Genomic DNA, 24,315 nt, shown 5'->3' on the forward strand with positions numbered 1-24,315 from the left:
AGTCAAAGGCAACTTCACCTGGAAGGGGTTATTCCTCTCCTTGCTCTGAGCCTGACTCGCAGCCTCTCCCTCATTCCAGTCACGGTGATGCTTTGGCACAATGAGCCGGCACCATGCAGAGACTCAATAAGAGACCTCAGGGTTTTCTCCATAAAAACCAAAGAAGCAGAATTGCCTCTCTAGAGGTTGGAGAGGCCAGGCTTCGTTATGACTGCCTGGGGTCTTTGAGAGTGCTGCAAGTTACCAATACTTTCCCCGAGAGCTGCTGCCAGCCCAGCAACCCCATTAGTTCTGCCAGGTGTCAGCATGCACTTAAAAAAAGGATTTCCTCCTTTCACAAACTCCTTGGGACCAGTCAGCCTGCTACCTGTGCTAGGAATAAGGCTCTCCAAGCCGCTGTCCCCACGGGTACCTGATGGGCACATGTGAGGCCAAAAAAGCAATAGAAAAGCTCAGTTCTCGCATGGGCCAGATTTTCCAAAGAGCTGTAAAACCAGTGCTGATGGAGCAGGGCATATTTAAAAATGCATTAGCAAACTGCATTCCCTTATCTTAGGGCACTGCTTTCCTGAAGCGGTTTTTGGGAGAAGAAAGAAAGAAGAAGCTGGCCCTGATGCTGAGCAGCATAATTCTGCATGCAGTTCTGCATAGCTTTCCCGGAGGGTAAAGGCCTTCCCCTGCCCAGTGTGCTGCTGCTGGCTGCTCATGCCCATCAGAGGTGGTGTTCCTACCAAAAGAAACCTACAGACTCAGATCCAAACTGATGATGGTGCACTATCTCCAGACACACACAGTTTCTCAAACTCTCCCTGTCCCTGAGTTTTCTTGAGTAAGAGAACAGTGAAACCCTCAGAAACTTGTTTATTTATGAAATCTATGTTACTTGTTCCTATAAAATTTATTTTTCTCTGTCTTTGGAAAGCACAGGGGTTCAATACTGGCCCTTAAAAACACAGCTGCTGTTATTTTGCAGCTGGGTGCTACTGTGTGGAGAGCATCTGAAAAGGGAGACATGAGCATAGGAAATTAGATGTGAGTTTACATCACTCTGGAGGACAATACATGAAAAACTTGAGATGTAGATTTTAACCCAAGATTTTTAATATGAGTTTTTAATGCTACAGCCTTGATGGTTGAATGGAGAACTGGAAAAGCCCATCTATGTGCAGATCCATTGAGGATAAGACATTATTTACTCTGGTTTCTTTCTCAAACAATGGTAGGCCTGGTAGGTTACAGAACATTCCCTATCTTTATATCCTCAATTTAAGAAAATGCTATGGCTATTCAAAAAAGCATTTATGTACACCAATAGACTTTAAGTGTAAGCTGAAAGTTTAGGATATATTTCAGTGCTATCTTCACAGCATGCTCTATAGGCAATGTGTTCCCTTTACTCACACTTCCTAAATTTTTGCATCCTTGTATCAAAGCTTATGGCTTAAAAAGAACTACACTGCTTCATTTACCAGTATCAAATATTTTTACTGAGAATAATTGCTTATCCCGAGTTTGCTTATGTAAGAATTAAACATAGTATTCCATTAAAATTATTGAAAATATCTTCCTACAGCTCTGCTCTCTCCACTTCTCTCATGTTCAGAATCACATAAAATAGTAATGAGCACACACAGCCTTCTGCTGTTTTCATAGACATGGCAGTAAAAGAGACAGTTGCTGTTCCCTTGAGTTCTAGCCCACGAATCAGAAAGTCTAATCAGCCACAGTGTCTGACACACTGAATAGCCCCTGTATTTAATTACTGCTATATTAAAATCTTTGCTATTTGAATTCTGTATCCTCTATTAAAGGGAATGAGAGAAATTGAGGAGAGAATCAAATAGGGCTAGAAGAAAAGACTTACAGAAAAGTTACTCTCTTGTAACTGCCCCAGCCTGATGCTTTGGAATTAAGTTTCCATTGTAAAACCTGGTCTGAAAACTCCCAGAGCAAGGACCCAGTGTGCTGCAGCTGTCACACACCCTCGGGGCTATTTTGTACAAGTTTTAGTGGCCTGGGTAAGACCCAGCACCAGCTTAGGTCACTGTGCCTTGAAGCAAATGCTCAGTGAAAAGTCAATGAGCTGTGGTGTCTTTCACTGCCTGCCCGCAGCCTGCTTACAACTCCAGTGTTCCCTTACTCAAGTCCAGGGGTTGTAGAGGGGCAGAGGTTATGAAACCACACTGTGGGTGAATTCAAAGGCAGCCCTGCTGGGAGAAACATGCTGCAGGGCGCTGCCAGGCTCCGAGTGTTCACAGTGTGGAAGACACAGCATGGATGCAGCCGTGCCAGCAGTGTGGCTGGCAAGCAGGGTTCACCAAGCAGCATCTTCTGACACTTTCCATAACAGAAGGTGTCTCTTTTTGTGCATCAGTCTGCATTGATCTGTTAATTACAGTGTGACAAAATGAATTAGACTTAATTTTGCATGGCTGTCCAGAAGCATTACTACATGTGTTATTACATATTTCTTTGAATCAATAATTTGACTGTGCATGTTTGCATCTAATAAAACTGAGAAGGATCTGTTCAATACCTGTAGGCAGTTGTTCGGAGTGTCACAGATGTATATAATATTGAACAATAGATGTCACTGTTCTGCCAATAAAAAATGGGTTATATTTACAGGTATTGCTAGTTTCTACCTCCATTGCACACATCTCCAAAAGCCAGAGCACTCACTGACACGTGACACTTTTTAAAGCATGGAACCTGTCCTTCCTTGTCATTCTTCATCTATCAAACTACATGCAAAATCTTCTAAAGGGTTTAAAACCAGTTTTAAGGAATATCCTACGCCTCTTTGCAGATTGGTCAACACAAGAATAGGACCATGAGAGAGGGAAAAAGAGACATGCAAAGTGCTGAGGAAATACCAGAGATGGAAACATTTTTGATAAGACTTCTTTCTTTAGAGGGAGGATGGAGGTGTCTCTAATCCCCTCTCCATGCAATGACTACATGGAAGATGGCAGACATGAACCCACTTAATGGAAAAGGCCAGGGATGAGCCATGCTCTGTTGAGGGACAGGAAAAGGAGAAGTGGCACAGGGAGCATCTCCCACCAGCCAAAGACAGGGAGAGTCTGCAAGAGGAGAGAATGAGTATCCAAAGTGAAGTTTGAGTTCTGATGTTCTATCTCAAGAGGTTCCTAACACTGCTTGAAACAGGTATAAAATCACAAAAATTAGACTATAAACAATATAAGAAAATCCAGACCAGACTCTATTGCTCTGTTTTAAGTAAGGCCTGTGCAGAGTCAGCTCCCAGGTGATGAGCAAAACCAGTGAAGTCTAACAAATGAGAATGAGTTTAAACGTCAGTTGCAGGATGAGCCACAGAGGAAAGTAGGCAGGTTATTACACAGCAGCTGTTCAGCTACTGCTCTGTTTCTCAGCATCAAGAACTCAGCTCTCTCAGATAAAATGCCCATGCTCAGTGGCTGTAGGACACTGTTTGTAGTCAAAACCCAATGCTGACATACTGATTTAACCACAAGAAGTAGACAGACATTTCAGTGCATGACACTATTCAGCTGTTAGGATTAGAAGAAGCAAGAGAAGGATCCTGATTTTAGGTTCCTTAACACATTTGGAGAGCAGAAATTACCTCAAGTAAAACCTAAGTCCATAAAACTAAGAATGGATCAAAATTTCAGCCAACTTCTGTCCCCTGCAGCGGAGGCAAATTCACATTCCTGGTTAGTCAGCACCTGACCTGCACTCCAAAACACAAAAACAGATTTTCTTCCAAACAAAACTGCTTACATTTTGTGTATAAGTGCCAAAACTTTATTCAAGTACTGAGGGTGCAGAATCAGCCATTCAGATTTGATCTCATTCAATAAACGCTTCTTCTGAATTGAATGAGTAGATACAGCCAGGGCTCACAGGGTGAGCTGATCCCTCCTTTCCAGCAAAGGGAGCAGAAATATGGTTCCTATTGGGCGTGATGGAGACCAGGCACTTGGTCTTGTGTTCTCCTTCCTCTTGTTTGCTTCAGGGTGCTCACATTTTGCTGCTGAACCTCAAAACAGCATTGAAATGAGGAGGGCAACTCTGCAGCCAGCCCTGTGCCTGAGGGAATTCTCTTTCTAGTTTGCAGACAGGTCCCTGCTTGCTGTTTGGACAACACTGTGATGCAGAATCAAACCTTCCTTTGTTTGTTTATCTCTCTACTGAAAGTTCTGCATGTAAACAGCATCTCAGCTTTCCTCTTCGGTGTATTTTTTTCCTCTTCATTTGAAATTATCTCCTCTCATGTCACATCCCAGTCTCTTGCTGAGGAAATGATTAGGAGGGCACAAGAAGAAGGACTCAATATAAAGGTAGAAATAAGAGAAAGCTTCAAGGAACATTCCGAGGAATAACAACATTGTTTGCATCAGGTATTCCTTGTAGTGTTAAAGCGGGGAGAGAGGCAGAATACCAGGTGAATTTCTTCAAAACATAATGTCTTTCAACACATCCTGTGAGATATTACCTGCTTCTGTAGAAAAATAAAAGGGAAATGATTCAAATACCTCACAAATCAGAGCTGCAGTGCATATTTCAAAGAATCACAGGGTTCTGGTACAAACTAGGAAATGGAATGGTGTGCAATATAATGCTGCCTGACAGCACAGAGGAATTTCGGCCACAGATACCCAGTTTGAAAAGTGTAGGTATGAAAATTCAGTGTTTTACATGGACTTTTGGAGCTCCGAGATTAAACATGTTCCTGGACGTAACGATATCCAAAATGCGAAATCAAAGCATCTGTGAAAGTAGAAATATTGATGTACATCACTAAACATATGTTGCTGACTAAAGCTGTTATTAGCGACAACAGTCAGTCTCTCCTCTGGAAAATCCCAGTTGCCTTGGGCTTTGTCTGAGCAGAAAAACAGAAAAATCTGAATAATGCCTTGTGAGCTCTCCTCATGATAACAGGCTGAGCTGTAAGACTCCGATAATAATAAAGCCAAAAATACAGGGCTAAATTCAGCCATGCTTACTTGATGCTAAATTGAGCAAATTGCACAGCGCCTGCTGCAGAGGCAGGACCAGAAGGCGGCTTGTTCTCCCAGATTGCCTTTGCAGGGTACAGATTATTTTGATCCATTCATCACAGCCCCCATTTTGCCTGACACCTCAGAACTGAACTGGAAACTGCAGATGCTGCAGCTGGGAATCTGGGGCTCTTCTGGGTTGTACCTCACTCGTTTCCTATCACATAAACACACACAAGAGTGTGTCTCTCTAAATATATATATATATATATTAATGGTCTTCCAGCTTGGAAGAATTTCAGTTGCACCTTTCCAAGTCTTTTCTGCTGCCAAACTCACAAGTATGATTCCAAGGATTAAGTAATTCCAGAAAGTACTAGAAGAATGGAAAAAAACCTGTATTTTGTGAGACATGTATTACTGCAGAACAACATGATACTGAGAGTCACAGCTAAAAAGTCAGTTTGAATGGGAGAAGTAGATGGGAAGGCACATGAATGTGAGAGCAGAGGAAGAAGCTATTGAGTATTTCAGAAAACTAGCAGATGAATCAATTGTGTTTTTCAGCTGATGTACATCGGGTTATGGGTTGAACTGTCCTGTCCATTCAAGGGAACACACGGCCATCCAGCTGCTTTAGATAGAGGGAATTCAAACCTTTAAGGACTGCAGAAAGAGAACATGTGAGAGTTGGAACGAACAAGGAGAACACCTAACAAGGAGTTCAGCAGATAAGCTGAATCAAACTATGAACACACTGCAGCACGGCTCCAACAAAATGAACTAACAATCTAAGGAGTGTGGAAAATAAGAACCATGTTCTACAGCCAAAGCTCTGTCATCCTAAGCTCAGAACTAGGAAAACAGCAACTGAAAAATAAGACATATATATATATATGTACATATGAACTACATCCCTATGTATGTGGTAACTACTGTTAATTGATGACAGAGGATATATACAGATATACATGCTTGGTCCTCGTGAAACACTCAGGTCAAGCAGAGGCATACAAAGCAGAGGAGGCATGGAAAACTCCTTGGAATCTTAACTCACAGTAAAATTAACTGTGAAATCTCCCCTAGAAATGACAAAGGTAAGAAGAGAGCAGGTTTAAATCCTCACAGCATAACAGAGTAGCAGTAGTTCTGGTTAATCATCAGGCAAAAAATGACTAGATTAGCCATGCTCTGTCTAGACAACAGTTGCTTTTCTTGTTCAGTCAGCTACAGACAGTTATAAACAGAAATGCATCCCACAGAAGTGTTTCAGTTGTTTAACAGGCTAAGTGAATGGCTGACCTTACTATAATTAATTAGCAATCTTTATTTAATTGAACACACTCATGGTCACCAGAGCAATGCAAACCTAAAGCTCAGCACACTTAATCTGGGTTCATTACAAAGGCATGCCTGGTCCAGTAAAAACTAGAAAGAATTTTGATGGAACCTTTGAACCTGGACAGGTTGTGCCTTGTGTATGTGTGTGAATACGCATAACCAACATGTCCAAACCCCAAATACAGAGGGGTATCCTGCAGCTACAAACTCATGGAAACCAGACACAAAATCATACCTGAAGTACAGGGAATAGACAGAATGGGTTTTGCACTCTCTATATAAACAAGATTTATGTTTAGAAAGCAAAGGAAAATATGTAAATGAAGATCATCAATGAAAGAAAAGAGGTCAATCAACACATCGTGTAACCACGAAAAATGAAGACAGGCTAATTTAGTTAATTCGTTTTGCATCTGCTTTAAACAGCAGCAGGGTGTGCTCATGAGTCACTGTGAGCTTCATGCGAGCAGCCTCCGAATGTGAGTATAAACAAAGAATAAAATTCATTTTCCTACTCACTGCAAACCACCGCACCCTGGTAAGACTTTGTTCCAGCTCATTAAAACCGTGTTTCTAGAACTGTGCCCAACTCAATTAATTCATAGCCCTTTTTGCCAAAACAGTTCATGCTAATGATTTATAACTAATGCACGGCCACAGCTGTGAATAGCAAGAACTTAGACCTGAAGCAAGCACGGCGACAGCCCAGAGAGCAAACCTACCGTGTGCCCTGCATGGGACACACATCCTGCACCAGCTGGAAGTGATCGTACCACTTCCAAGGGACTGCAGAGCCATCCTGCTCCCACAGACGGCCCCACACCACAGGTACCAGGCCTTTACACCTGGTCCATTGCAGATACCAGCACCTCACATAGAAGAATCCAAGGAAAATGCCAGGGAAGGAACCTCAGCAACACTTCTAGAAAGGAGAAAACCCTTCTGTTGTAAATCCCTGCATACAACACACTTGTATCTTAATCTGGCAAGTAGTACCTATGTCTCATTGCATCTCTGAACGCTGCAGGCTGCTGAAACCAGGAATGCCGAAACAAGCAGAATACCAATACACAAATGCTTGTAAGGTGCACTGAAGCTGAAAAGCACAGCATATTATTACTGCTAGGAGATGACCAGCATTTAAACAACACCTGGTGTCTAATAATTTCATCACTGAAAACAAATTCCTGGCCTCCTTGCAAGCTTGCTCAAGTCCTTCCATTGACTTCCACACCCATTGGATCAGATGATTCAACTGCTCAGCAGGATAAATGGGTGGATGGGACCAACAGCCAGAGAGAGATTAGACAGTGTGAGAAAACAGGGAGATTACCACCAACTAATTAGATACAATTTATATTATTTAATTTCTTCCACTTATTTAACTTTTCAAGAACTTACACTAATTAATTTCTGTCTTCAATAACACGCACAGATAGGAGCCTGATGCTTTAACCCCTAAGAAGAGCGTGTTTTGCAGGGCATACCATTGAGAGGAGCACTGCCTCACCCCAAGAGCAGCATTTGCACTGATATGTGCTGCATCAGATGGAGCACTGATGGATGCAGCTTTTCTGACCCTTCCAGCCTGTCTCATCAGGTCTCCGATACCAGGCACCATCCTGCTGCTTCCTCTCTCCACTCTTGGTGGAGTTTGACAGAACCCTTGAGGGGCCACATTTAGGCAAATGCTGATGAATATCTCTCTCTGTGTGTATATATGCATGTAATTTTACAGGCATGAGAGGGGAAACCTGCCCACATGATGTGAGATACATTCTCTGTAAATTCTTAGCTTTTCCTACAGGTTAGATCCTAACAACTGCAGAGTTTAACTTGCTGCAATGAAAAATACCTGGAAAAAAAACAACAGGGCTGTTCTCCTACAAGTTTCAACTACTATTTTCAAGGAATAAAAACTCAACCAGAATGTTCAGGCAGATGCCATTTAATGTTTCTTAAGTACAACAATTGATGGGCAGATGAAGCAGTGGCAGCGAACAGCTCTCTGCACCCAGCAGCCTCAGGAGTTGTGGTTCTGGCACAGCTTACATTGCATGGGACCTCTTAGTGCAGCTCTGGTTCTTGTCCTGTTCCTCCTTGTTCTGTATCCTCCTTGGGGATAATCTGACTTTTTCTCGAATCTCAGTCAGGATGCCAATTTCTTGATCCAGGAATGATTCAAACTGTGCAGCATATATATCCACATTCCTGACTGTTCTTTCAGCCGTCTGTAAGAGTTCTTTCAGCCATCGCAGAGATTTCTGATGCTTCTCTGTAATTGTTTCCTCATTTATCTCTTTCCTCTTTTTCAGGGTCTCCCCCTTGCCATTCAGAGTAAGTGTCTTGGATAACACTTCCTTGTCTGCCTGCACCCCAAACTGCTGCTGCTGTGGTAAGCTGGACGCAACCTGGAAAGGCTGTTCAAGGGAATTTAGATCCACAACCAGCTCCTTCACACGGTTGGCATATCGCAGGGTGTTAAGGGTGTGCTCACAGGATCTTATTCCTGGAGAGACAGTTGCAATCATGCAGGTATATGAGTTTTCCCCTATAAGAGAGTCCCTCAGAACTTGGGTGAGCTTGCTAGCCCTGAATGGGGTGTGGGCTTGGTTATGCCCCAATGCCCTAATACATTCCTTGAGTGCCAAGAGGCTTTTATTAATGTCAGCCCCCTCCAGCCTCGTTTGCTTGTCTGCAGTTGTGATATCAGCTCCTCTTTCATTCCCAGCCAGATCAATTAGGGAAAATTTGGCATACAGCTGTCCTCTCCTCTTGAGTATGATCTGGAAGATGGCATGGCTCCGGGAGGACTGAGTGTTGGCTGAAGTCTGGCCTGCCATGCGACAGTTGCTGCCTGTTTCAATTAGCCTGATGACATCTTCCACGCAGGTGACCTCTTCCTCACACAGCCCTACCACCTGGATTTGCTTTTGACCATTTTCTAGCACCCTCAGCCGCTTCTTCCTGTTCAGCAGGTCAAACACTTTGCCTCTATAAATCTCAAAGAAAGCCCCATAGACCCAAAGCTCCAGTTTCTGGTAATTAGGGTACTGCAGCCTGCGGAAGACATCCTCAGCGACCAGCACGTAGATTCCTTTGCTAGTGATGTTTCCCCTCATGGTGTGTGTCTTGCCGCTGCCCGTCTGGCCATAGGCAAAGCAGGTGGCCATGCCCCCCTGGAAGATGATATCCACGAGGGGCTGGGCAGTGTGCCTGTACACCAGCTCGTTGGCAGCATGGCCATCAAAGGCATGGTCAAAGCGGAAGACCTGGTTGTTCAGATACTGTGTGAGATCCAACTTCTGCTTGGCTTCATGCACGATCACCATGCCCTGGCAGGACACTGTAACCACATCAGTGTCATTGAGCTCAGCCTCACGCTGGTTCAGGGGCCGCTTGCGGATGCACACACTGATGCGGCGAGGCTGACATGGCATGGAGGTCCACTGTGTTTTGCCATTCAGGTGGTTGCGGCACTCCTGGATCATGGCCACTATGTCAGTCCTGGCACGGAGTGACGTGTTGTCCTTCTGAACTGGCTTCTCCTGCACATCCAGCTGATGGCATTCCTGCTGTTTCGGCTGCTTTTCCTTCTGCCACATGCCTGGTGACATCCATCTGGTTGTGGACTGAGTCCGGGCTACCACAGGACTCCTGCTGTCCCAACACTTCTCCGCTTTGATGGGCGGTGTCCACATTTCACTCACTGGGCTCCAGTTCCCTCTGGCTGACAGCGAGGTCTCGGCGCCACTTGCGGATCTGGTCCTTGGGACTAGGTGAGGGTTGAGGTCAAAGATGACCTGGAGATCCACCTGTTTGGTCTTGCTGGTTCCTCTCTCAAGCCATTCCACAGTGACGCTGGAGGTGCTTTCATGGAGCTTTGTCACTACTGCCTGATATGGGCGCCCACTGCTGTGCTTGATCTCCACACAACTGCCCAGCTGGATAAGCCCAAACTTGCTGGCCATGCTGTTCATGGGCCCTGGATGCAGATGGGGCAGGCAGACTTGGGTCTCACTCCTGCGGGCTCAGTGCTCCAGAACTCAGCACTGTGTCACAGTGGTTGCCGTGGAGTCAGCTTTGAAGTGGAACAAAGATGGGCTTTTAATATGCTGCTATGAGTGGAAGGAACATCTAAGGCTGCCATCACCTGAAAATGCCTATTGGAGCATCCAGGCTGGCGTGCAGCTATTGTAACATGTCGTGTCCAATTAGATCAGTCACATTGTGTTAAGCCAATGCCAGTGACACAAGAATTTATAGCAGTGACACAAGCACAGATAGTCAGGAGAGCATTTTCAACCAGCAGTGGAAACATGGAAATGAAGAAAGCAGCATATTGTTCTTAATTGCCCTGAATTTTGAATTTCTAAAAGGCTTTGCATGCCTGGAAATCCTGCTTGGACAAAATACGAGCTTAGGAGAAAGGAATGAAAACTGGAGTTGTAGTGTGAATGTCATGGGTATATCTGCATCCATAAGCATGGATTTAATTTTGATAAATGGAAAAATTGATGATATTTTTAATTCATTTCTGTAATATTCTTTAATCACCTGGATTCCCGAATAGAGAGTTTCAAGTAGGAGTGCTTTAATAACAATAAGGAAGTGGTGGATGAGGGAATGGCTTTGATTTTTGGGTTGTATATGTAATGATAACGGTTGACTCATCATTAACCTACAGATTTAATATTTTAATGGGAAAAGGAGCAACTTATTGACAGAGGCTACAGAAACCTGCAGCCTTTTGTGAGCTCTGCTCTGGGTAGGAGTGACAATTCACAGCATTTGAAGTAGGTACTCAAAACCAGAGCACACCTCTAAAAATGGCAATACTGTACATCTGCTCCAGTCATTTATAGAAGGGATTAAACCCTGTGAGGAAGCTACTAGAAGAATCAGAATCCCATGTTTCTAGGGACTTCATCTGCCTTTGCACAGAATAGAAACGCCAGGAGGAAAATAACAGGGGAGTTCTGCAGAGTTCACAGCAGACAAATGCAGTGGGCAACTGAAAAAGCAGATGAACTGGAAGTAAACATTTTAAATACACTCATATTCAATTATTCAAACTAGGTTTAAAATAACCCATACTTTTTCCTTTGCTTTCCTGACGCAATACCTTGCTGCTCTTTAAGACTCTGGGACCCTTTGGTGAGGTGTAGCCCCAGTTACATCTGATTATTTGTCCTTGCATCCTTAAAAAATATTTGCATAGGGCTATTTTATAATTCCAATAAGACACCCAAGCCTGTGAATTATAGCACAGTAATTCACACCTGCTGCATTTAACAGCTCTCGGCCTTCTGCCTTTCTCTTGCAGTACCTTCTCATGAATTACTGCTCCATAATTCACTCCCAAGAGCGTCTTGTTGCTCTCTCGTCATGTTGGCATCTAATTGCAGCAGTTCTCAGTTGTGATTTTGTACACAAGAGAGGTAAAATTTATGCAAGTGCATCGTATATATAAAGTATGTTTTTAAGAAAGACTGTACTTGGCTTGAGATTGCATGTTTTCAGCTGTGACAACTATTAACGTTTTTGATGGCTATGCATTAACAAGTTTTCATCATCAAACACAAATGGGGTAACTGAGAGATTAAACCAACACAGTGATCAAATGATCAGTAATTTAAGAAAGAAATGTAAAATCCTCTTCCCAAAGCACAAGAGTGCCTGTATATAGATGGTTACCTGAGGGAGGTTCTTAGGTACTTGACAAACATGGAATCCCACAGCCCTCACTGAGCGGAGGGATGTCCTGCTGCCAACCTGAATGCACACAGGCACTGAAATCCCCTCCCAGCTCTCCCAGCCAAGTGCTGTCCTAAATCAGGACTCAAAGGAAGAGGACGTTTTGATGTTCATTTTGTCTGGTTTTCAGATCACAAGTAGCCATTCTAGTGAAACTACTCCTCAGTGCCCTCATTTCCCTGGGCAGAAGAGGCTGAACTGGCACCACAGCAGGAGAAAGGCAGCCCCATAACGTGGCAGAACGGTTATGCTGGATTAGTACCACAAAAAATGTTGCCACAGACCTGAATGCTGTGGTTTAATCAAGATTCGTGCTCACAGCTATTTTTGGTTAAGGTTATTCACCAAGCAGCATCCAAAGCTGTGTGTTAACACTGGGACTCTGTTGTGCTAAACAACATGTAAATATTCCCAACAAAGACAGTTTTTCTTCAGCGTGTTTTTTTGCCAGGGTTACAGGCAGTAATTACAATGTGGAGAGGAAAGGAAAGGAAGAGGACAGCATCTCCTGGGAGCAGAGGGATCAGCCTTTTCCCAAAGCCTTTAAAACCTTGGTTTATCCACACAGAAACCCTGAAACAAATGTGCAGCAGCTTAAAAACTTGTAACTTATTCAAACACCCTTCAAATGATTTGCAAACATACGTGAGTTTTTTTTTGTTTGTACCTTATAAAATACTACCACGTTGAGGAAGAAAGTAAAGGATTTGCTCCTGCTATGAGTCATCAGAGAATAAACGCAATGTGCAGCAGCAAAGATACAGCGCACGCTCTGTTAAAAGAAGATGCTTTACTATCACAGGATGTAAGAAACATCCCACATTTCTTCTGTTGCTTTTCCACTGCTACCCAGCTAGCTGTCAGCTCGCCCTGCACGCAAAAAGCTGTGGTCACAACCCCCAGCATTAATACACACAACCAGTCCTTTCTGCCAAGAAACACAGCGAGCAGATGAAACAGGACGAGGCCAACAACAGCTTGCATTTCACACTTCATGGAGCTGCACGGATGCTCAGATCTGCCCACACAAACTCCTTGCAAAGCCACACAAGTCGGGAGGGGGGGAAGGCCACGAAAAACCACACACACACAAAATCCCAAAGCCTTCCCAAGGGAAACAACTGCTGTTCTTCAAGTAGGAAAGCACAGATGGGATCCACCATACTGAGGAGCCAAAAGGACTTGCATCCTTATATAGGGAAGTGGGACTGTTGCCAACTTGAGATTTCTAACACAGTGAAACTCTGCTTTTCTGAGCAATGGAAACAACTTTCATTCATCTGATGAAGTAACAAACACAAAATAAGATAATTATTGGTGTCATTCTAAAAGAGAATAAATTCCAGCAAACTGAATGGAAGCTGTGGGTTACAATGAGTTACCACATGAAAGTGGTATATTCTCCTCTCAATGTTTTAATGAGACACTAGTCAACATTTATTATCATGTATCTACTAGTCTTCCTGGCACAATGCAGCATCTAAAACTGATATAACTAATCAGAAAATCAGAGTGAAAACTGCTAATTCACAGACCAGTGTAGGTAGCTTTAATTCATCTCGTGGTTAGGAACATTCTGATAAAGTTTAACACATGGAGAAGCCTTTAGTAACAAACTCTTCTAATTACAGAATCCTTCTGACTATCCTCAACTGGCTGAACATGTAAACAGTGTGATGCTTAAATGCTCTGAGACCCCCTCCGCAAGGCGTTCATTAAAAAAATTACGGAGCTCCACACTCATACAATTGTTTTAAGCCTTAATGATTCAAAGGACTTAACCAGTGTTAATTAAAATCTGATCCTATTCCAGAAGTCACACAGATACAGCTGGTTTTCATTGGTTACCTGGAGTTACGGCTCTGAGCCACCCTCCCCTAGAGGTGGGGACAGACAGAAGTGCCAAGCTCTGGCCCTTCTGAGAGCCACGCTACCCATGCAGTGCTCACAAATGGGTTGTAAGTGGTTCACTTTAGATTTTGAAGTTTGAAAGATGAGACAGATAATAATATTTGTAAAAAAAAAAACAAAACCAAACGCTGAAGGCTGTTATCCCCTCATGGTCTGCATAAGTAGGAGCTTGCTTCCCAATTACCTGCCTGTCACTGCTATGATTGATTTCAGCGCTTTATAAACAGCATATGCAGCCCTTCTATGTTTAGATAAGAGATTACAAGGACTATCAATCCTCATACTCTTGTGTACAGTATTAACACTGTCTAAAGCTAATATATTTCTATCATGGACCAGTATTATTTAATTATACCAGAAATAGTTCCGACCTGCAGAAGGGATGAAGTGCTGCTGGGGATCCATACTGTCAGGTACTGCTGAGAAATGGCTTTGGTTGGTTAAGTTCATTTCTCCTGCCAAGTTAAGGACGTAACATTTGAGGATTAATAGTCACAGAAACTACTGGGATCTGAATTACAGTTTGTGCAAAGAATGCTGAAGAAGCTTTGGTATCACTCATTGCAGGGGCTGTCAGTTTGCTTCTGATGCCTTTCACAGAACTCTTTTCTGACTCCTCATAGAGCAGCACAGGGTGCAGACAGGAGTTGAGGAGAATTTAGGAATAAATCCCTAAGCAGAGCACACCCAAACGCCTGCTGGAAATCAAAGTTTGAAGGGCGTCCTTGAGCCATTTGCCAGTTCTTACTACACACCTACATCTTCATAGCTCTGAGTGGCTGCTTAGCACCCAAAATCAGCTTACAGCAAAGGGAAAACAGGTTAGCGCTTTGTAGGATGTAACCTTACATTTTCAGAAAAGGCTTCTGGGATCGCTGGGTCAGTAGCTACAAACCAATTCCAACCAAAGGAGCAGCAGCTCCATGCCAAAGCTGCCATGTTTTCTGCTGCACACGCGCTAAGTTACTACTCCAGAGCTACAGCTCTAAAAGGTCTCTGAATTATTCCTAACCCTCACAAATTGGACAATGCACGAATCTGCTTTCTTGTGCTTTTCTTCCCTCCCTCCTTTTGTATTAATGTATCTGCTTGCAAACCCACCTCATGCATAATGCAGTGCGATAAACTACAGCTTGAAGTGGCTGTGCAGCCTTGCCCATGTGTAAAGAGCAGGAGAAACACATTACTCACTATGTATCCTTCCAATGCAATTCAAGTTTGACAAACATTAAACAATTTGAGCCGACTACAGAAAGCGGTGCTTCCTCTGAGTGCCTGTTCGGAAGCTCAGCATCAGGCTGCTCATGAGAATGGCTGGGCAGAATTAATGATTTCCGTAAGGTAAATGACTATGTGCTGCAACAATGCTGAGGCACTCGCTCTCAAACGTTCTCCTTCATAGGAGGAAGTTGGTTCACAGTTCCAGTGTTTGTCCTGTTGGCTTTTTTTTAAGTCCCTGCCTCAGTTGGAGCTGCTCTACGTGTCCCTGTCCTCTGCAGAAGGACAAAGCCAACCCCAGCCACCTGCACAGACCCACAGAGCACTTCAGGATGCTCAGCTGAGATTCCAGCAGGAAACTCTGAATATTGGCTTTCCTTTTCTTTTTTAATTTGGAACCAAGGAAAATTTCCCCCAGATCTGAAAACATAAATACCTCAAGCATTTCTAAGCAGAGCAGTGCTGCTTGGGCGGGATGGGATGCCTGCTGGCAGCACTGAGCTGTGTGCGCTTCCTGGGGGAGCAGCCCGATGCTGCCTGCACTGTGAACAGCCCAGTCTTCTGCTAAACGGATCCTTAGCAAGTGACAAATAAAGGATTAACTGCCTGCAGCACCAGCCCCTCTACCTCAATATTTATAGCTTTCCAAGTTATTAGCTTTTTAATTAACACTGAAAGATCTGAAAGCACCTAACTGCATTGTACCGTAATTATATTAACAAATTACAGACATGAAAATTAAAATTCAGTTGCTCTGATATTCTATTTAGAAATGTGCAAATAGAGTTGATGTTTTGCTAATAAATGTTTCTCAGATGTTATGTTTCTAAATGAAAAGAGAAAATATACCTTTACAGTATTCCTTTATGTGCCCCTGCCCTCATTTGGAATTAATAAGCAAACACAAACTGAGCTTGAGCCTCAGACGTACCCCTCCCTTGACCTCCCTCCAGTCATCGTAATGTCCTAAATTACAGCAGACTGCAGCTGTATTAGGACAACCAAGAGGACAACACCACGGTGCTGGATGTTGTCTGCTTCATTTTCTCTCTTTGTTCCTCTCCACCCATAGACATACATAAACATGCAGAAGGAAGGTATCAGAAGGCTGCATAATGCTCACACACAGAAGTGCAGTGTTTTCCCTCCAGCAGGCTAAGCCCACTGATTTGCTTTCTGCCACAGAAACCTCTCCAAGACAAGCAGACATGGGATTTGATGATCCCTGCAAACCAGACACCAGTGCAGATGTGTGCTCCGTAAAGAGCTGGGCATTGCCATTGACGTCATCTCACTGTCTGTGCCATGCTACGTAACTACCTGAAAAGAGTTCCACCTTAGGAGATTGTATTCCGAATAGTTATTTCTAGGTGACTCCCAGTACAACAAAAGCAAAAGCAGACAAACACAAATGCTGCTGTATAATCCAGATTTCCTGCTAAGTCTTGCAAAAGTGACTGAAAAGCCCCAGTGCCTGGCAGTGCTTCAGGAGCCCCCAAGTCATCTGCTGGCTTGTTTTATCTAACACAGAGAGAAGTAACAGTCTGAAGATTGTGCTGCAACCGGATTACCAGAAGATTTATTATTAATTATTGCATAAAGAGACAGAGGTACACGTGGTGCTGAGCAGAGCACAGCAGGGAGAGGTAATCCCTGCCTGAAGTACTTTCCAGCCTAACTACATAAGCAGTGTAACAGGCATGGGGACCCAGCAAAGAAATCTTCTGTTGCAGAGATTACATTTTGCTGCACAGTACCTTGGGACATCGACTTCAGGTTAGCTGATGTGATTTGACACTGGTGGCCTCCTTGGAATTAGTGACTCATTATTTATGATCTGTGTGCGCATATAAAATGAATGGCCTCCCCCAGCTCCTGCCACTGGAAATGTCAGGGTACCTGAACAAGGAAACGGGCAGTGGCTTTGTTACCTGGGCTGGAGATCAGCAATTTGTATGCAGTGGATGCATGGAAGAAAGTGAGAGAGACATGGGAGAGGCAGGCTCGAGTCCATTGCTACTGCAAAGCAGCAGAAAGGAAAGCCTGCACGACACATACATGCAGCTGTGCAAAGGACAGTGCTTCCCATAGCATGGAGAGAGGCCTTGAGCTGTGCTGCTGCTCACGTGCCTGACCCAAAGCTGGGCAAGGAGCCCAGAACCAAGCAGCAGCTCAACCTGGAGGCAAATGCAGAGCTGAACTGGCCTCTAAATATCCCTAGGGGCTGCCACCACTTCCTTGTGTGTCAGGGAGCTCACTGCTCATCCACTCAGCTCCAGAAAGCCCTGGGGAAAAACCCACATGTCAATGCTGAGCACCAGGTAAGGGAACAGCTGGAGGGCAGTGGAAAGCAATCAGCAATTAAAGGGACACGTCTGGATCCCTGCTGAAACATTAACAATCTGTCTGAAACAACTCACTCGGATTCTAGTGCTGCAATGACTAAGCTTTCACAGGACCCACTCAGTTTGGGTCAGAGAGTGATGTTAATGCATAAGTGGGGATCTACCTGAGTATCATGTGCAAGGTCCAAAAAAGACACGAGTTTAGTAGCACACCAATGTGATCTATTTATGCAAGACATTGTACCTGAAAAACACCAAACATCGTAATTCAGTGGCTGCTGAACCTACAGGACCGTCTTCTCTCAATTGCTGTTAGTTCAGCAGATTTGTACAGTGTGCACTGGTGGAATAAATCAGTGCACAATTCTAAAATTGCAGTTTTACTGCCACAGATTAACATCGGGCTGAACAGAAGAGCTGAACAGCAATGCTGTGGCACACATTCATACAGAGATATCTGCTCCCAAAGCCCCCCCAGCAGCACAGCAAACTGCTGCTTCCGATGACTTTTTGGACACAGAGCTCAATGTATTTTTTATTAATTTGAGCAACCGTAGGCAGTTCTTTGCAAAGATATTTTTAATGGTACGACCAAGCAAGGCATCCTCTGAAAAATGCAAACAAGAAACGAGCATTCCAGGGAAATGCTTTCCACCTATTTCTTCAGATTTAAGACGATGTCAGAATAAACTGAACTCTTGATACATTACTGCATCAGAACTCCAGACTGACCAGAAGCCATATATCACTGACACCCATCTTTCCTGGGAGAAACTGAGGACATTCTCCTGTAACAGTCTCAATCTGCATTTAAGGTCAACAATCCACTCTGAAAAGTATGGCTGTGATTGAGCATGAGTTACAGTGACTGAGATCTTGGCATTTAGAATATCCCATCAGCAGTTCCTTTCCCTCACAGAATCAGTAGCTTCATTATAGCTTTTTATGTCCTTTTAACTGGCTGGAATTAGTCATTGATGTAGGCAGGATACCAGACTTCCTGGGTTTATGTTCTCATTAGAAACAGTCAATGCTGAGCACACCGTTGGGACGGTGCTCCACGTGGTGAGCTGCATGCCAACTGCAGTCCCATTTCCTTGATGAGGAAGGATCTCATCAAACTCATTGCAATCCTACTTTCCCCACATCCTCAGTACCTTCTTTCAATACACATCTTTTCTTTTGATTCATAAAACCACCTCCTCAAATAAAGCTCAGGTTGGTGCTGCTGTGAATCATTAGGGTCCACTGACTGACTTTTGGATCCAGAGGGCTGGTTACAGGCACACGATGGAGACCTTATATCTTAACAAATGAAATTTGGGCATAAAAGACTAAAAAAAAGTAATCAAGGTAAAAGCACAGCTGTGAACTTTCCTCAAGATCCCATCCCTCCCCAGACGCAACTGGCAGTGGTTGAAATGAGTTTTGAAATGTTTCCCTTTGGACTCGAATGCTCCCTTAGCTGCTTTTAATTATTACAGTTAAATGCAGGAAAGTTTTAACTGTAAGGTTTAAACATCTTTTTAAAGATAACTTGAAGGAGTTGAGATTGGGAAAAGAAAGAATTAAATAAGCTTTCTGTCTTTTCCAATCTGCATTGCTTTTCTACCCAGTGTCCTGACTTTTCATCCCATGTCTTTTCAAGAAGGTTCATTAACAAGCATCTTCAGAAAGAATAAGAGAAGAGGATGGAGTACATGATCACTGGCAGACTGAAATGCATGTCTGCAGCTGGGCTGGCATTCAGGAGCAAAGAAATTCTGACATGGCGGGGGTTTGTGTTTGTGAAGGATAACTATTTTGAAGGTGTTTTATTTGTTTTTAATTCAGGAGTCGACATGAAACCTCACTCAGGAAATTCTCTTTGATAGCTGTGTGAAAGGAGCTGGCAAATCTATGCTGGCATTGGTGCTCCTGGTGGGAAAGTTCCCAAATGATGCACAGTGGTTTCAGTGTGTCAGCCCCTGGTTTCTGCAAAACCAGGGAGATCAGTGAGGACCTGACACATGTGGAACTCAGCACCCAGGCTGCACTGCCAGAAAAGGGTGCTGCTATTCCTTGAGATTGGTGTGGGGCTACGGGCAGAGTGAAGGAGCTTTGGTTTCAGCTAGATGGAAACACGGAATCGATCTTTTACTTTTCCTTCTTTTCTGAAGTTCAAGTTAAAAAAAGATTAGAAAAAGAGAAGAAAAAAAAGAAAAAGATAAAAACAAGATCTGCACGTCTGTCTACTAAGTAGAGACATCGAACTCAGCACTGCCTTCATCTGCAAATCACTTCTCATTGGGCATTTCCTCTATTTCATCCTAGGGTTTCATTTTTCCGTGGCAGGCTTTCTCAGGTGAGTGTTATGGAAGGCCATTATTTCCTCTTCTAACTTTTGCAGAGCGTACACCAGGAGCAGCTGAAAGCAGCCTTATAATTTCCCAGGCTGGCAGTGTTCCACGGCTCTATCTTTCAGGCAGCCTAATAAGCCGGGAGTGAAAAGCAGCACTGCGAGGGGCAGGAGAGGAGAGATGCAGAGCGAATCAGAAAACAGCAAAAAATCAATACCGACGTATACGTGGCCACATTGTTAATGCAAATTGACGCAGCTTCATAGACATCCATGTAGAAAAAGAAGAAGTTAATATGTACAAGCTGAAAAGAGGCTTTCATTTGGGACCTGTAATTTTCATTCCTTTTGCCAAAGGCAGAGCCATGAACCAGAAAAGCCCACGTGCGACTGAGAGTCATCATCAAGGATCTATCAGAAGGCAGCCAGCAAACAGCACTGAGACATGAAGGAGAAAGGACAGTTAAATTAAAAATTTAACCCAAATCACCAAATTTTAACCAACAATTCCATTGATAGCTGCACCCACTTTGAGAATGATAGCATCTGTTGGGGCACTGCCAGAAAGACAGACCCATTTACAGCCCTGGAAAAAAAAAATACATAAGCTGTCTGGTGTTTAGTGTTTGAATTACCATTCCACCACCCATTAGTGAAACAGAAATCATTTAAAAGATGCTAAACTATTACGTGTGCTGGACATGAGCATTCTAAAATGTCCTGCCTGCCTTGTCATCATCAGCACGCCAGCTGTTCTACCAAAATCAGCCATGTTTGCACCTGAATGGTTAAGGAGGCAGCAGCATAATGTCTGCTTATCCTTCCAATTAGGGAGGAAGTAGAGATTATGCAGAAAATTGTATTTGGATCATACTCTGCCTGACCTTTAAAGGTTGTCTGCGTCCTTAGTTACTGCTTCTTGGATTTGCACAAATTAATATGTTGCTACAAAGATAAACAACATCGAATTCACAAATACAGATTTATGTTTTCCCCGAGTTTATCCAAACTGAAACATTTGCTGTTTCATTTGTGTCACTTAATGCGGGTCTATCAAATGTATTTGCAGGAGGAATCACACAGAAATTAGCAACTGCACTTCGTTTGGTTCCTGCGTGGCTCCAGATTTTGGACAACAATTTGTTGTGTTGAGTAAATTACAAGTCTGAGCACGGATAAAACCAGCTGGTGGTCCTCAAATAGTGCATCTGCTTTAGCAAGATTACAAAGGGTCATGAAGAAGCCTAAGTTAAAATTCTCTGTACAATGATCAGTCTGACCTCTCCTGCTCTTGCTTTTCTTTTCAGTAATGGAAATTTTCAATGAAAACCAATGCCAGAGTAAACCTAGAATTCTCCAATGTGAAATTAATATGTGAAACAGAAGGTACAGAGAAAGGAAAACACCAGCTCAAACACAGGAGAGTATTTCTGGTCCTTTCATAATGCTGGGTTCCATTTGCACACCAGTCACTCAGTCATTTCAGTGAGTCTAATGGGAAAATGAAGTACTATCTGGTGGGGGTAATGAGCAACCAAAGGTGCCAAAAGAACATCCCAAACAACCCCAAGCAATGAATTTTTCCTCCCAAACCTGTCCAAGTGCCTGTAACAAAATTCTCTTCCTTGCCATCCCATAACAGCTCAATCAACTCAGAAAATATAAGGCAGGGAGGAAGCAGGCTCGCCTGCCACAGTGGGGTCTGCTTCATTACCAGAGGCTTCTGCGTGTCAGATAATGCACATTTAATGGCTATTAAATGCTTGAAAAAGAGAGAGCAGAGAAACTTAATTAACTGTACCTAAAACAGTGGGGTGCCTGCTGCTTTTCAGGCTCTGAGGTGCTACTGAAATAATAACTACATACATCCAGAGCAGAGAAGTCAGGTGGGAAGGAACAAAGGAGATGCAGACACAGGTAATAATGTACTTAATTAATAACACGACCAAATGGTGTAACCGAGGCATTGTCATAGCAGAAGGCAATGCCTTTCCTGACATCACCTGTCTCCTATCATTTGTCCAACTGCCTTTTTCATCACCACACTGAAGCCTCTCTTGCAGTCTTGTTGGGTCCCCATGCTGGTACTTGCAGTGGGCACCCAGGGGTAGATCAGAACAACCTAAGCTACAGGGATGCTGGTCCAGAAATTCCACCCTGGAGGCTCACTAAAGCTAAATGAAGTGTGTCTGTCACTGATACGAAGAAGTAACCATGTAATGACATGGGCTGATCCTTAAGGAAACTACAGCTTTATGGATTTTTAAAGTGAAGAAATGTTTCTAAGACGTACAACCAGCAGCTGTAAATGCCAGATGCTTTGGCTGCCAGCACAGAAGGGCAGGCATTGCTATGGTGTGTAAACCACGACGTATAAGTTTGTACAGATCCTGGAGTTACTGAAAAGACAACTGTCCAATGCATTTTTTGTGTCCCTCTCTTTCCTTCTTAGCATCTTTTTGATTAAAAAGATGATTAAAAATATACTGTGTGGTGTGTGCAATGACTTGGATGCTCTTGGAGAGGTACGGTGAGATAGCAGAAAAACCTACTATTTGATAAAGGAGTTAACTGTGTTATGGATCACAATGGACACATGCTGTAATGGGAAGTACCGTCAGTCACAATGAGCCAGTAAAGATCACCAGAAGACACAGGGAACCTCAGGGAAACGAACCGCACCACAAACCCATGAGCTCAGGTTTATACTTTGTCCATTTACACCTGGTTTTCACAGAGTAAGGGAGACCAGATATTGTCCCATCTGTTTTATCATTGTAAGCTGTCTTCTCTGCTTGGAGACCCATTTCCCAAACATGCCGAGTCCCAGACCAGACTCCAAGGAGCCAGGCAAATCTAGGCAGCCTACACCTCTGCCGTAATATTTTAATTTTTGGACTTTTTTTTCCCTCCCAAAGTATGTATTTAATCCATCTACCCCATTCAATAGGATGTGTCAATTACTGCATTCTTTAGAGTGACAGGTTTGCAAGATGGATCTTCTGGCTGTAGATTTCCTTCTGTTCTCCTCTGTCAGAGCCACATCGCTAGGAGAGTATCGTAATGGGGCTTTAGAGCGAACAGCATTCATAAGCATCAAGCAGATCTGCACAAAGGGGAATATACGTCTCTTTCTTGTCAAACCCTTGAAGTGTGCTGCTTCAGTATCTTAAAGGATGAGAGGAAGGGAAAGAAAGCCCCAACTGCTGTGAACTTTGATGATGCACATTTGGTACCCCAGCTTCTCTCAACTTGGCTTGGCTTTAGAAGCTGCACATTTTTATAGGAGGTTTTCATACAGAGACTCACATCTGCATAGAGTTTCACTGCAACTATTAGAGAAAGTTTTAGCTGATCCTTATCAGATGTAATCCCAGATGAGAAAACAAAGTAGTACATTAAAAAGAATCACACCATGAATGCAGCAGCAGTATGCAATTGCTGGCTTCTGTTTCAAAAGCACTCCATGAGCACGCTTATCAAAGCAGCCTGTTTGGGGACTGGGAAGACTGCTCAGCAAGCATTTCAGGTGGACTGCTCCTGCAAAAACTACAGAGCTTAGAGATGTCCTGCAGAAATGAGAATCACCATAGGGAAAGTACAGAGAGGTGGTCAGACATTATTAGTTCATCCAGATAAATCACTTTAATTTTAATGAAACACGGCTCCATATTTATCAGCAGGTGAAGTGGTTGAGTCCTCCAGCTGTTATCCTTTCCTCACTACCCAAACCTCTCCCAGCAGTCTTGCTTACAGTCCAGGGAACAGCAGGTTCTTAGGAGCTGAAAGCCTGGAAAACTCACAAACAAGTGTGGATTTCATCTGTACCTCACTATGGTCACAACCTGGTCATGGGCACTGCCCATTACCCACACACACTATGAGACAACATTCTGCCAAATTCAGCTTTGTGGTGGGCTGTCAGCAAACACCTCCATGCATGCTTTTACTTCTCCATCACACGTGGGATTTGGGTGGAGACACATGTTAGTGTGTATCTGCTGATACCTCACAAACTTCTCCTTTGGGAACGACACCGTGTGTGAGCCAAAGCTGTGCAGATTGACCTGAGACCCCCGCTGACTTTAGGAAGGACATTTGTGCTGGGGAAGTGGGATGTTTCCAGCTGCCAGGAGCACCCTTGTGCTGCATGGCCAGGCTGGTGCCCCGCTGCTGGATCCCTTCCCAAGTGCTGCTGGCACCGTCGGGCAGGCTCAGTTCTGAGCACACTCCATTATGGGAAACTCACTGAATAAAGGGCTGTGGGATCACTCCATCAAACACAACAGACATGCCAACTGCTTTCTCTTAAAAATGGCTGCATGGTGCTGTTTCTTTATTGGTTCGGTTCAAACAGTCATATTCATCAGAAGAGAACATGAACTGCATGCTGGAACTCCCAGGAACAATTATC

General features: G+C 43.6%; 1 protein-coding gene and 1 long non-coding RNA gene across 2 annotated transcripts in view; both read right to left on the minus strand.

Annotated features, from left to right (window-relative positions):
• The window catches only part of LOC107322316 (uncharacterized), a 184,392-nt gene that overhangs the window by 65,142 nt on the left and 94,935 nt on the right, over window positions 1-24,315 (minus strand). The gene's annotated exons all lie outside the window — the stretch shown is intronic.
• KIF2B (kinesin family member 2B) lies at window positions 8,265-10,390 on the minus strand. Its single transcript, XM_015880198.3, has one exon. The coding sequence runs from the start codon at window positions 10,310-10,312 to the stop codon at window positions 8,381-8,383; it is 1,932 nt and encodes a 643-aa protein (XP_015735684.2). The 5' UTR covers window positions 10,313-10,390; the 3' UTR covers window positions 8,265-8,380.

Source organism: Coturnix japonica, chromosome 23 (assembly GCF_054131305.1).
Source record: "Coturnix japonica strain WE chromosome 23, WE-NBRP24, whole genome shotgun sequence".
Taxonomy (NCBI): domain Eukaryota; kingdom Metazoa; phylum Chordata; class Aves; order Galliformes; family Phasianidae; genus Coturnix; species Coturnix japonica.

Excerpts from the sequence above, each read along its gene's own strand:
- KIF2B (XM_015880198.3), bottom strand. The coding sequence starts at position 10,312 with ATGAACAGCATGGCCAGCAAGTTTGGGCTTATCCAGCTGGGCAGTTGT.